General features: G+C 42.8%; 3 protein-coding genes across 3 annotated transcripts in view; 2 read left to right on the top strand and 1 right to left on the bottom strand.

Moving 5' to 3' along the window:
- The window catches only part of LOC6556861 (eukaryotic translation initiation factor 5B), a 31,268-nt gene extending 23,748 nt beyond the window's left edge, over positions 1-7,520 (bottom strand). The window contains exons 1-4 of the mRNA XM_032742947.2: positions 7,117-7,520; positions 5,800-7,025; positions 4,310-5,735; positions 4,120-4,252 (exon numbers count right to left, since the gene is read on the bottom strand). Of these exons, the coding sequence (XP_032598838.1) occupies positions 4,120-4,252; positions 4,310-5,735; positions 5,800-7,025; positions 7,117-7,190 (2,859 nt within the window). The 5' untranslated portion in view covers positions 7,191-7,520. The remainder of the gene's footprint in view (positions 1-4,119; positions 4,253-4,309; positions 5,736-5,799; positions 7,026-7,116) is intronic.
- A 504-nt stretch (positions 7,521-8,024) lies between these two features.
- Positions 8,025-9,135, top strand: LOC122322590. Its single transcript, XM_043215423.1, has 3 exons — positions 8,025-8,099; positions 8,219-8,313; positions 8,953-9,135. The coding sequence occupies exons 2-3, from the start codon at positions 8,224-8,226 to the stop codon at positions 9,133-9,135; spliced, it is 273 nt and encodes a 90-aa protein (XP_043071358.1). The 5' UTR covers positions 8,025-8,099; positions 8,219-8,223.
- Positions 9,136-9,161: 26 nt separating this feature from the next.
- Positions 9,162-13,302, top strand: LOC6556575 (probable RNA helicase armi). Its single transcript, XM_001983797.3, has 5 exons — positions 9,162-9,575; positions 9,640-10,068; positions 10,312-11,859; positions 11,930-12,733; positions 12,802-13,302. Exons 1-5 carry the CDS (start codon positions 9,162-9,164, stop codon positions 13,105-13,107), a joined length of 3,501 nt encoding a protein of 1,166 aa, XP_001983833.1. The 3' UTR covers positions 13,108-13,302.
- Positions 13,303-13,579: the final 277 nt, after the last annotated feature.

The following is a 13,579-nucleotide window of genomic DNA, read 5'->3' as shown; positions in this document are numbered from 1 at the left end:
AACAAAGAGAGCAATTGAAAGAGAGCGCCAGCCAGCAAGCTGCAATATAATTCTATGTATATGGGTGTGTGTATTTGTAATTGATTTGTTTTCCATACAATTTATTGGCTGTCTGCTGGTTGATGCTCGTTTTTGTTGTTTTTTTGGTGAAGCGTGTTTTATTTTTTGGAGACACTTGCCGAGCTGGTTTTCATTGCCATAATTTGGATTAATGAAATGCGCTCAATGAAAATCTAAAACACAATTGCAGCAGAGTTCATCAAAGAGAAAAATAGTGCCATGTTAAATGATATGTTAGCTTTACTCTCTTGCGCTGTTCCTTTTGCTAACTGTGTAAGGTTGAGAGAGACAATCGTTTTTGGCACTTACGATCAATGGATCGATGTGCAGTAAATTAAACCTAAACGACTTTTTAACGCGACTGGCGACGTGTCTGAAATCCATTTTTTTATTTTTGGGCTGGCAACAACAACAACAACAAGAACAACACAGCAAGTGAGTTAAATGACAATTTCCGGTCAGTTTGGTCAGAGCCAATATATAAATTGGAATCCCTGTTCGTATTTCACAGCGTGGGTGCTTCGAATAATTACTCGAGCTGAATGAAAGACACTCACACACACACACACATGCATATAGACTTCCATATGTACAAATATAGTTTGCTCTCTTATGATATTAATAGCATGTCCAATTTATGTATTTCAAAGAGTGCTTGACTAACAGATACTCTATAGCGATACTCTACACCCTCCACCAAGCCTTAAAAATCTGATAACCTGGCCAAAACTCAACCGATTCTCGAAAGCAAAAGATTTTTGATCACTGTTTCTAAATTCAGAAACACGATTTTCTCCATTCAAATACTTGTTTAAGTTGTCAAATGCATTTTTCTAAATCATATATGAATCAGATCTGATCAGTTAAGTAAAGATCAACTGTTTCAATTTGTTACATAAAGTGCGACTAATCTAAACGAGCCGTGGTAAAAGCATTTAAAATATGTTGACAAGTGACCGCATGGTAGTACGGTATGTGCGTTGGCGCTAGTTAGTTACTAAATTTGGCTTAAACGAAGGCGGAACTTGTTACATAGCCGGCCGGCCGCTGCCCACATGGCCCACACTCAACTCATGAATGAATGGCAATCAAGCAGCGTCTGTCACTTTGTCAGTTAGCCAGCTAGTCAGCCAGTCAGTTTGCCGACATATCGCCATAATTGATTTTTTGAAACAAATCGCAAAAACTTGACGGCGACAAATTTTTGCGTTTCAAATGTGAACAGCAAACAAGCTTGCACATAATAATGAGGAGTGATCAATCTAAAGATATCCTATATATCATTTATCACTCTTAAGTCTAATATCACTTATAACTTGCTATTTTTTGTAAAGACTGTTGAAGATTTAACCACCTAATTTCAAGCGCACTCCAATTCTGTTAACTTGTCTTTAAATATAACAATGACTTGCATTGAATTCAGTTCAGTGCATCTGTTGAGTTCACAAAATCACATGCCCCTTTGCCACCCCGGCCCCTTGTGTGGTATTTGCCCCAAATGTTGCCGCCGACTACAATTATGTAAGTTAGTTTTAGCCAATTTGCATAGTTGTTGCGTTGGCGTCTTGATTTTGGAAGCATTCACTGTGGGAAAAGTGCACAGCGGCTGCCACATGTGTGATGGAAGTTGAGATGAGTGAGATGAGTCTGTGGGAAACCCTAAAAAATGTGGGTGGCTCTTAATGAGCTTGTTGCTTGTTGCTTATAGTGTCAGATTAGTGGTTTTGCTGGCTTGGCCAAAACATGTTCACGCTTTATTATTTTATATAATATCTAATCAACTTGTATTGCTTTTTGGGGCTTTTTATCATACTATTTGGAATTTATAGTATAGTTTATTATTTTTTAAGTTTAAAATTAGATGAATCGAGCTGAAGATCTTAGCTGCAATTGCACCTCATCAAGAACATTTTTAATTATGTTTTCAATTCTCAAAAAAAAAAAAAAAAAACTTTAATTTCAAGTCGTCTAAATTGTTGTCACAATAATTAGATTTTGAGGCGATAACAATTGCAGTAGAAACAATGTAAAGCACATTGAATATCTTATTTCCATTACACAACTCACAGCAAAATACATTTCTTTGGATATATATATGTATATAAAATGTATAAACATTTTAATATATGTATTTCTTATTGTTTGTTACTTCCGTCGAACGTTTCCGCTGTCCCTCATTTAATTAAAATACAACTTTGTCTTTAGAACGATGAGTCGCATCACAAATACCAATTATATATAGATATATATATATATATATAAGAAATAAAATTTATATGGCGTGTCAAATGGCGGGCATCAAATGGCAATGGTTGAAAATTCATTCATGAAATACGCTTAAAACAAATAAGTTCAAATGAAAAAGGCAAAAATATATATATATAAATGTAATGAAATGTTTTGCAAATTGCAATTCGAGTTGCCATATCCGTTCAGGTACATATATAAATATATATAAATGTATATATATATATATTTATATATACAAATATATATATTATATATATATGTGTGCGTATACAATGTGTGTATTTTTTGGCTGGTATATATAGAGCGCGTGGTATTTTTAGTTGGTGTTCAATCTTTTCGTGATTGGGGGGCAGGCAGCAGGCAGACTGAGCAGATTTGGATGGATGGATGGGGCAGGCAGTGCGTGCTGCTGTTGGCTACGCGCCCGCCGCATGGCTGCTTGTGGCATGAATCATTCGATGTGGCCGGGATTGTAGTTGTTATTTGTTATTGCTGCTGTTGCTGTTGCTGCTGCTTCAGTTGCTGTTGTTGTTGCCGTTGTTGTCGCTGATGTTGCTGCAACTATTTGCACCGCATTTATAAAAATACATTTTATGTTTACGCCGTTCTTGTCGACGTTGTCGACGCTGTCTGCTGCCGCGCTGGCTGCAAAGACGGAAACGCAGGTGGCGACTGCAACTGTGTGGCTGCTGCAACGGCGGCTTAAGCAGACGACGCCGACGCAGATGCCGACGCAGACGCCGACGCCGCCCCATGCACTCATAATTTTCCAAAAATACTTTCGTGTCCGACAATTTACAATTTTTTGCCATATTACACTAAATTCAATTAAAAAAAAAAAAGTTAACGACTAAAATGCGATGCGTAAAAAGTTCTTTGACGACGCAGCCACTTTTTTATATTTGGTTTTTAATCCCACTTTTAATTAGTCTATAAACTGAGACTGACTACTAGTTATGCCATATTTTAGGTCTAGGCATATTTCAAATATAAAGTCGAACATCTTTATAGTTAATGTACTAATTTTGTATATACATAGAAAGTACACTTGCAGTATTAACCCCTTATGGCCTAAATACAGCGAATACTTGCGTATAAATCTGGGTGCCAAAGCGGGTTTCGAATCGGAAAGGGAACATAATTTTTGCGGATTCAAATTCAAAATCGGAATAGGAATCAGAACCTAAATTCAACAATTTTAAAACCCAAATACTTATATTATTTGTCATAAAAAGGACGTATCGGAACCAAATCATCATTAAAGTATATCATTTAACTTAGGTATATCTGTCTAAATATACTATATTCCAAATAATCCCAATTTGCAGTCTCTTGCTCTTAAAGTCTCTGAGATCTGTTTGTTCATGCAGACAGATATCGACTGGTCTGTTGATGAGCTATGGGAATGGAATTCACCCATTTTTTAGGGTATGACGCGAAAGAACAAACGAATTTTAGATCAGTCCACCTGCTGATACCTCAATTTAATTGTAAATCTAAAAACCAACCCAGCAATGTGATATATTTATCCGATGTTGATAATTCATGCTCAATCAGCAGTATATCTCTTAAACAACCTTTGAGAACCTTTAAATACTGTAAAAAGTACAGAACAATATGAGAATCTTTACCGGAATCGTTATGCTTTACGTACCACAAACGGAGCCTAAGTTCGCTGGTTTAAACTCATATCTTATCAGCAGTTGAGTATAAATACATATTCTATATTCCATATTTTATATATTATTTATATCTATTCCTTAACATTATCAACATTTTTGATTTTTCAACTTTGATTTTCTCACTTACCGGAATCTTTGAAGTGCGCAGAAATTCGAGGAGTGCCTCCAATGAGCCCAAAGTTGAGGCCTGCACATAGACGCCCGCTTGGGCCAACTTGATGTGGCTCAGAGCGCTCTTCAGTTCGCGAGCAACTTCCTCTCTGTGAAATTTATAGCAAAATGAGTTTCAATTTCATGGTAAATCTTATTGAACTCACTTGCAAATGTCGACCTCATCGGGCTTGTGCGCAATAAGCAGATTGATGCCCGCAATTGTCTTTTCCAGATCCTTGGCAGCGATCTTTACGCCCTGCGCCGCCTTCACCTCCTTGTACTCCACATAGGCGTTCTTCACGCGCAACTCCTTCATCGGCTGTGGCATGAGCAGGGAACGGATTTGTGTGGTTATCGGTCCATCTGTGCCAGCCAGGATCATGGTTTGACCCTCACGCAGTCTGCCATTGATGAGGATGGCATCGATGGTGGTGCCCAAACCAGGAATGGCCTTCACCTCCAGCACTGTGGCCTGCAGCTCCTCGGAGTACATCAAACGCTTGGCCAGCATATTCTGACAGAAATCGGTAATCATAAACAGGAGATTGCCCATGCCCTCGCCAGTGATGGCACTGGTGGGCACCAGTGAGATGTACGTCTTGGGATCCGTATTCTCATAGAAAAGCACCGCATTCAAACCCTGCTCGGCAAACTGGAGGATGACCTCCTTGGTGCGCTGTTGGAACTCCAGTTGAGTGTTGCTCTGCTGCTCCTTGATCACATCCCGGACATCGCGTCGGGGCAGCACTTGCCAGTCATACAATCGATCGATCTTATTGAGCGCTACAATAAATGGGCATCTCTTCTTCTTGAGCAGCTGTATGGATTCAAGGGTTTGCGGCTCCAGGCCGTGCATAATGTCTACAACCAGAATGGCGATATCACAGAGAGAGGAGCCACGATTGCGCAGATTACTGAACGATTCGTGGCCGGGTGTATCGATGATCAGCAGCCCGGGCAGACGATGCTCAAAACTGGTGCCGTTCTTCACAAATTTCGTCTGCTCCTTGATGGCTTCAATGGGCACATTGGTGGCACCTATCTGCTGCGTAATGCCACCGGCCTCTGAGTCCTGAACGTTTGTGCGTCGCAGCTTATCCAAGATCTTCGTTTTGCCTGTGTCCACGTGGCCGAGAACACAAACGACACCCGCACGCAGCTCATCCGTGGTGCGTTTCTTTTCCGCATCCGATTGCCGTTTGAGAATGCGCGCCTCGGCACGCAAACGACGCGATTCGGGATCATTGGCCAAGCCAGCCGGGTCCTCCTTGTCGGATTCCTCGCTTTGCTCGTCCGATTCATCGCTGTCATCATCGGAGTCGCTATTCTCATCGGTTTCCTCATTGTCCGCGGGTCCAGTTTTGCCATTGTTGTTGGTGGTTGTGTTTGTGGTTGCCTGTGAGGATTCCTCCTCGGGTTCAGCTTCGCTATCGGTGGCATCCCAGCTCTCCTTGATGATCTCCTTGGCCGTTTCCTCAGCGGCTGCAGCAGCGGCAGCTGCATCCGCCGCCAGTTGAGCTTCATCCTTGGGCTCCTCCTCGTTGGCGCCGTCCTTGGGAACCTTCTTCTTGTTGGGTCTGATGCGGGTGCCTAAAAGAATAGCATTGAATACAATTAATAACCACCTGGAGAAGACCGAGAATTCACTTGTCACCTGGCCGCGTGGAACGCCGCTCGTTGGGATCGGGTATTTCGAGGCCTTGCGCCTTGAGTGACTCCAGCAGCGCCTGGGCACGAGCACGATCCTCCTTTTGCTTCTTGGTCAGCAGTTTGCCTTCGGCTTTGAGGCGCGCCTTGCGTTCGGCCTCCTTTTGTTTCTTCTTCTCCTTGCGTTCGGCTTCGATGCGCACCGCCTCCAAGCGCGCCTCTTCGCGCTCATCCTCCAAACGGATGCGCTCCTCCTCCAGTTTTTGCTGGCGTTCCTCCTCCTCCTTGCGCTTTCTGAGCTGATCCTGCATGGCGGCCACCATGGCAGCTGACATGCCCTTCTTCTTCGTATCCTTTTTCTCCTCTTCGGGCTCCGTTTTCTTGTCTTTCTTGCCCTTCTTCTTATTCTTGCCAGCCTTGTCGACATCTTCAGCCTCTGGCTCGGGAGCAACTGCTTCTGCTTCGAGTAGCTCTTCTGGCTCTGGTGCTGGAGCAGGAGCTGGAGTAGGAGCTGGCTTCTGCTTTGGCTCCAGTGCTGCACGCTGCTTGGCCTGGGCCGCGTCACGTTTTTGTCGCTCCTTCTTCTCCTTCTTCTTTTGCGCTGCTGTCTTCATGCCGCCCCCCTCTTCATTCTCCTGATCATCCCTATCATCTTCAACGACTTCTGCCTGTTGCTTCTGGTTCTTCTTGGACTGCTCAGGCTTAGTGATAGATGCTGCTGGAGCAGCTGCAGCTGCTGGCGCTTCACCCGCATATTCCGCCTGCAATTCGGCCAGCATCTTGTCCAGATCCTCATCGTCATCATCTTTGCCCTTGCGTTTGTTCTTCTTCCCTTTCTTTTCGTTCTTCTTTGCGGGCTTAACAGCCACCGGCTGCTCCTCCTCATCGGAAGCTGGTGCTTCATCGTCAACCTCATCGTCATCGGCATCATCATCATCGAGCAGGTTAAATGCAGACTTCTTGGCGGACTGACTGACTGCAGTTGGCTCCTCCTCATCGGAGGCATCCTCAGCGTTCTTCTTGCCACCTTTACCTTTACCTTTGCCTTTGACACTCAGCTTTTTGACGCCCTTTGTGAGGCTCTCCGCCGGATCGCTGCCCTCATCTGAATCGGCATTTGTTTTCTTGTTCTTCTTCTTGCTGTTGCCCTTCTGCTGATTCTTCTTGTTGTTGTTGCTGTTATTATTGTTGCTCAATTGTTCGTTGTCCGAGTCCATGGCAGCATTACTTTCGCTATAAACAATTAATAAACATTGAATAGAAAGTTGCCAGCATGGCAGAATAATAACAACAACAACAGCAAACAATTTATTGGTTTACTCACATTTCGTCCGAAGATGAGGCGCCCTCGACTTCGGTGGTCAGTATCTCTTTCTTGCCCTTTTTAGCTTTAACCATCTTTCCTGGCGCAGTCTCAACACGCTTCTTCTCGCAACACCAACGAAATGCCGAAAGTAATTCACTGCTGAAAATCTACACGAGACGCTCGGGCAACGAGGACAACGACGACGGCGACGACGACAACGCTTGGTTGTGGCTGCAGTTGGTATCTGCTGATTGATTCCTGGTTGTGGCAACACTTTGGCAGCCCGATTAGTCAACTTGTCTGCTTGCTGCAAATTTGGCGAATTCCAGCTCGCCTCAAAAATTTATAAACGTAAATTTTTCTTTTGCACGCCGAATTCTGTTAGCGAATACGATGCACCTGTGTTAGCGATGTGTTCACATCGATTATCATATCGATAGTGCACGTTGTTTTTACTGCTTTCGATATTTCATGTGGCACACGAGCAATACTTGCGTAAAGTTCATCAACACATTCTACTTATATAATACTACACATTTAAGTCATTTATTTACTATATTTGTAAGTTTGATAGAATGTTTCTTTTAATCGATGGGGCGCACTTTTTATACAATGTCATCTCTAATTTGTGGAACGTGTTGAATGTTAAACTCTGTTATGACTCTGTTGAGGCATCTGTTAGCAGTTCATGTTGAGTTAAATCTATTAAATTATTATTTCTCCCAAACTTGATGGAACATAAGTGTTATCTTATATACCCTTTTGTTAGGTAATTTTACGTAGAAATAAATGATCACGCAATTATACAATTTTTAAAATAGCAAAGCGAATAACGGTCGTAAATGTAAATCAAAATGCAACATGTAAAACCATATGTTAGCCGAGCTGTAAACTGTGTGTTTTGTGTCCCATCACTAACAAACTCTTCTTTGCAAATTTTGGAAGCTGTGCGGTCGCTGAATTAACATTTCGAGCTTCAAACATATCTTTGCTGGGTTGAGGTGAGTGTCTGAAATTTAACTATGTATATATAATTGTACGCACGCCTTAAGACCATCAATAATAATTCATTTTTTGCCTTTTTTTTATTATATGCGGGGTACGATTTCCAACCGCCAAGGGAACATGTCAATTATATCGAGGGAAACAACAGCCGGCATCAACAGCGATAGCAACAACACACCAAGTATTCCAGAAAGCAACAACGCTGCTGAGGTTTGTGGAAATTTAATGCCTCTTTATTTATTTATTTTGATTGTTTTTTTTTTATTTTGCTTGGTCAGTATCAAAAGTTAAGTTGGAGACTATTCAAATTTCTCTAATTATGCAAATGCAAATGCAATAATTTCCAGTAAACACGCACACACACACAAGTCGAAGCACTTCCAATAAATGCACGTGCATTTTTTGGGTTCTTCTTTCGATTCGTTTACAGTTGCAACAACAATAATAACGGCACTCGCACAAGAAATGTTTTCAAATTTGTAAGCGTAAGGAAAACAAAAAATACGTTTTTAGAATTGGAAGACTTTAAAAACAGGGACAAAAAGCCATAATTTTATACATTTTTCAACTTATCTCAATTTAATTAGAAATACAATTTTAATTTTATGCCAAGCGAAGAAATTAACGAAAATTTTTTACAAATGTGAATGTGATAATTATGATAATTTGAAATAGATACGCAATTTGAAAAATTTGAAAGCAGTTTAATTTATAGGGGAATATTAAGAACAATATTTTAAAAGTGAATATTAGTAAAATTAACAAAAACGAATGATTTATATTTTGTAAGGAAATTCGCGTCAAATTTGGTTATTTACCCACTTTCCAATTGTTTACTCTGCACTCCAGATTAAGAAACTCGATACGCAAACAACAAGCAAAGTAATCTCGCTAATCACCAGCGAATCGGGCGTCAAAGCGGAGGCGAACGACACCCATTTGAATCGGCTGCAGACTCTGCGCAACGAGTTGAACTACATCAGTGAGACGGACTGGATGTACGAGAGTCTGGAGAAGAAGCCTCAGCAATAGAAAGACGTTAAGTTGTCTAACTTACCATGTATAAAATCTGGAAGAGCATCTTCTCCAACGGGGAGAAGGAGCGGCAGCATGCACTCGATATGCTCGACATGGAGAACAACTTTCTCGACCAGGCGACAAAAGAAAATGCTGAGAATAGCGAGCCGAACTTAAATCTAGCTACTACCACCGACAATTCTGATCAGGAGACAGCTGCCACATCTTCTTCATGCTGCGTACGCAAAGGCGTCATCACCGAATTAACTGGCAATGCAGGCCGAATCAATAACTCCATGTCCTTTAGCCGGCAAACCGCTGGAGAACTATTCCGTGATCTAAACATTGGCTGTGTTGTCGAGTATTTAGTCTTTCAACAGGACGAGGGCAACTTCAAAGTGATCAAGATTCATAAAATACTCGAACACTGTTGGGAGAAACCAGATCTAAAGCAGGTAAGTAGTTGGTAAATTTTAAAGGGATTTAATAGATTTTAATAAAAAAATTTACCATCACCAGGTGCAGGAGATGTTGGACTCCCTGAAGCTGGAACAACCCACCAATTTCAATACGCAGCTGCGAACCATTCTCGGCGTCATCACGCAGCGTCTGTCTGCCTCCATCGAAGTGAACATGGGTTATTGTGAACGAATCGTTGAGCTGGACAAGATTGCGATCAATTTCATACCCAAGAAGGGCGATGAAATCAGCCTCGAGTGCATTGTCCAGCTGAACGATGGCTATGTGGACAAACAGGGCGAAATTCTGTTAGTAAAGAAAGTGTCGCCGACGCGCATCGAAACCAATCAAAAGTGCATCATTGAGCGGGTCTTTGAGGAGATTGCTGTGATGGACAACAATGCGTATGTGCTCAAGGAGGATGTGCCCACGGGCATTAGCCTGCATCTGGGCGATACTGTCAGAGTCGATCTTATCGAGTGTAAACATGTAAGAAAACTAGGCTAACAAAATCATACTTGCAGAGAGCATTAGATTAGAATTGGTCTTCTATTTAATAATTAGAAATAGATATTATAGTTAATGGCGCTTTCTTGAGTATATCTCCTAAAATGTCTAACCTGATAATACAGATAAATATATTAATATACATATATATATATATATATATATATATATATATATATTTACATATATATATATATATATATATATATATTTACATTTACACAGTCGACATTCACGCGTCGCGCCATCAGATTGATATTGCTGGAGAAGAACTTTGGCCAAGTGAAGAACCAAATGTTGACGACGTGCTCGACTGGAAAAAGCAGGGCTATTTCTATAGAAGGCGAGGATCGTTTTGTATTTGTTGGCGAGTGGAAGAAGCATAACATCAGCTTCAAGCTAAAGAACACGGGACGACGCACCTTTGAGCTGAAGCGCATTGAAATACCAAATAAGAGAGATGCACAGATCACGCTGCTGGAACCGGTTAGCGAGCGTCACATTGAGATGGGTACCGAAATATCGCTGATCTTTGAGGTGTACACCAAGTTCATTGGCGAGGTCAAAGAGCACTTCATCCTACACTTTGACAACTTTAAAGTGAGTCGCTTCATAACGATCATCGTGTGCGAAACAGATGAGGATGCCCGGGAGGCAAAGCGACGTCTAATTGCCTCCCAACAGCTGATGGTCAGTGGCAAGACGGTGGCTCAACGGAGTCGCCAATATGCGTATCAGGTGTCCACAAATAAATACTCATTGGTGAAGGGTGAATCGGTATCTACGAAGCGTCGCTTCATCAAAACCCATTTCGCTGGCTACGATGTGCCCGATCGCCTGCTCCAAATTGTCCTCAAGACGGAGCGAGTGCAAGACATGCTCCAACTGTTGACCAATCAGTATCCATACCTGGAAGAGCTGCTCAGCTACGAGAACTATGCGAAACGTTTCGATACGTTGCTGTTTCTGGAGGAGATCGAATATATGATCAACTTTCGTAATTTTGATCGGGAACGTGCTCATTTTCAGCGCGATGGGAAATATCTATCGCTGCACGTGGAGAATCTGGCGGAACGTCGTCCCTCCTTGGTGCTGGGCGACTCTGTGAATGCCATCAATCCCTGGGTGGAAAACAGCGTCTATCAGGGCATCATACACAAGGTGCTCTTCGATCGCGTCCTGCTCAAGTTCAACGCCAGCTTTCAGCAGCAATATAATAGCGAGGATTATCGCCTGGAATTCCATTTCTCCAGATATGGGTTTCGCAAGCAGCATTATGCTGTTAATCACATAACCGACTATTTGGGTCAGCATTTCCTCTTTCCCAGCAAGGTGACCAAACGCGACAATCCCCAGCTGGACATCCAATTCAGGGATGATGTAATGCATCTCTATGACGACCAGTTGCCCTGGTTCAATCCGCAGCTGAACTCTATTCAAAAACGTGCCATTTACAATATACTCCGTGGTGAATCCGATCGAATTCCGTATGTCATCTTTGGTCCGCCAGGCACTGGCAAAACTGTCACCCTGGTGGAGACCGTGTTGCAACTGGTGTACAATTTACCTGGTGCTCGGGTGCTCGTTGGCACTCCGTCGAACAGCTCGGCGGATTTGATCACCAAGCGAATCATTGACAGCAATGTGCTGCAGCCGGGCGAATTTGTACGGCTCGTCTCACATAACCAGGTGGAGAAGGATCTGGTGCCGCCGGAACTAATGAACTACTGCGCCACCATCGAAATTGGCATCCTGGACGACAGCCATGATAGCGTTAGTAGAATATATATATATAAAAAAAAATACAATTTATAAATAGGAATTGTCTAATTTATCTTCGCAGATAATTGTCACGGATTCGGGACTCAAATTGCGCTGCCCGGCAAACTTTCTGGGCAAGCATCGGGTGACGATCAGCACGTGCTCCACGTTGGGGAACTTTATACAAATGGATTTCCCTTCGGGCCACTTTACACACCTGCTGATCGACGAGGCGGGTCAGTGCACGGAGCCGGAGACGATGGTGCCCATTGCGCTGGTTGCCCAGAAGCGCAGTCAGGTCATCCTTGCGGGAGATCCGATGCAATTACAGGCCATTGTTAGCAGTCGTCATGCTGTTGAATTTGGCTTGCCCTTATCGTTCCTGGAGCGACTACTGCAGACGGCACCATATCGTCGAGATCTGCAGCGATTCCCCGACAGCTCCGGCTACAATCCGGATGTGCTGACCAAGCTGCTCTACAATTATCGTGCGATTCCCTCGATTATGTCCGTGTACAGCAGACTATTCTATGACAACGAGCTCATCGCTCAGATCTCGAAGGAGGATTCACACGAGGCACAGCTGCTCGCCAGGCTGCAGTCGCCGCTTTTCAATACGGAGAATACGCCACGCACCCATGGCGCCTTCTTCCACGGCATCTTGGGTGAGAATCGGCAGGATATGGATTCACCTTCGTGGTATAATGTCGTCGAGGCTGTTGAGGTCTTCAAAATGTGCTGCAAATTGTATGGCCAAAATGTGAGTCCCCAAAATATTGGCATAATGTCGCCGTATTCGAAGCAGGTGAAGGTGCTGCGCACTTTGTTCATCGGTGCCGATATGGACATGCCCAAGATTGGTTCCGTCGAGGAGTTTCAGGGTCAGGTGAGCTAATCAGCTATCCTTATCAGCTGTCCATTTAAGTTGATAACCTTTTTCCATTTCTTTGTCAGGAACGTGATATCATGTTGATATCCACGGTGCGCTCCTCGCAGGACAATCTTCAGTCGGACGCAAGGCTCAGTTTGGGTTTTGTGCACAGCAGCAAGCGCATGAATGTGGCCGTCTCCCGTGCTCGCTGCCTGATGGTCATCTTTGGCAATCCCCAGCTTCTGGCCCTCGACGACTGCTGGCGCCACCTAATTCTCTACTGTGCCAACAACAATGCCTACATTGGCTGTGAGCTGCCATCGAATATCCAATCCCTGGACGAGGAGCTGGATAAATCCGACGTGAATCTGGCGGACTCCTCTGATTAGTTGCCTTAATTGGCCAATTGGCCAACTTAACCACTGCTAGATGTATCCAAAGACAGCAGCTGTCGACAAGCGAATTTATTTTAATTTTAAAAACACATTCCCTAATAGACATTAAATATTATGTACAACTTTTGTATCTTGAATCAATTCATTTTCATTTATATATAAATAAACATTTATGAAGAGTTACCACTATATTGGACTACCCCTATTAAAGAATAACTCTTGATTGATTGACAATTAGAAAATCATTTCCAGAAATAATCGTGAATCTAGAACCAAGGCGTTCAAATCCTCGAGGTATCACTGTATGCCAAAAAGTGAAGTCTGCTGTTGTATAGAAATTGTGATGGACCAATCAGGTTGATCGTGAGTAGCTGGCGTGAGTTGCATGGCACAATTAATTAAGAGGACATTTTAATTATTATGCATATATATACTTAAAACATTCAAAATACTTAAAATAGACGTA

Source organism: Drosophila grimshawi, unplaced genomic scaffold, assembly GCF_018153295.1.
Source record: "Drosophila grimshawi isolate 15287-2541.00 unplaced genomic scaffold, ASM1815329v1 contig_44, whole genome shotgun sequence".
Classification (NCBI taxonomy): domain Eukaryota; kingdom Metazoa; phylum Arthropoda; class Insecta; order Diptera; family Drosophilidae; genus Drosophila; species Drosophila grimshawi.
Note: the sequence above shows the minus strand (reverse complement) of the source record. Positions and strands in the feature narration are given on the sequence as shown.

What these genes read in the sequence shown, in the direction of transcription:
- LOC122322590 (XM_043215423.1), top strand. Translation starts at nt 8,224, where the DNA reads ATGTCAATTATATCGAGGGAAACAACAGCCGGCATCAACAGCGATAGC. An exon ending in AAAGCAACAACGCTGCTGAG is followed by an intron (nt 8,314 to 8,952) that starts GTTTGTGGAAAT and finishes TCTGCACTCCAG; the next exon opens with ATTAAGAAACTCGATACGCA.
- LOC6556575 (XM_001983797.3), top strand. Translation starts at nt 9,162, where the DNA reads ATGTATAAAATCTGGAAGAGCATCTTCTCCAACGGGGAGAAGGAGCGG. An exon ending in TGGACGACAGCCATGATAGC is followed by an intron (nt 11,860 to 11,929) that starts GTTAGTAGAATA and finishes TTATCTTCGCAG; the next exon opens with ATAATTGTCACGGATTCGGG. An exon ending in TCGAGGAGTTTCAGGGTCAG is followed by an intron (nt 12,734 to 12,801) that starts GTGAGCTAATCA and finishes TTTCTTTGTCAG; the next exon opens with GAACGTGATATCATGTTGAT.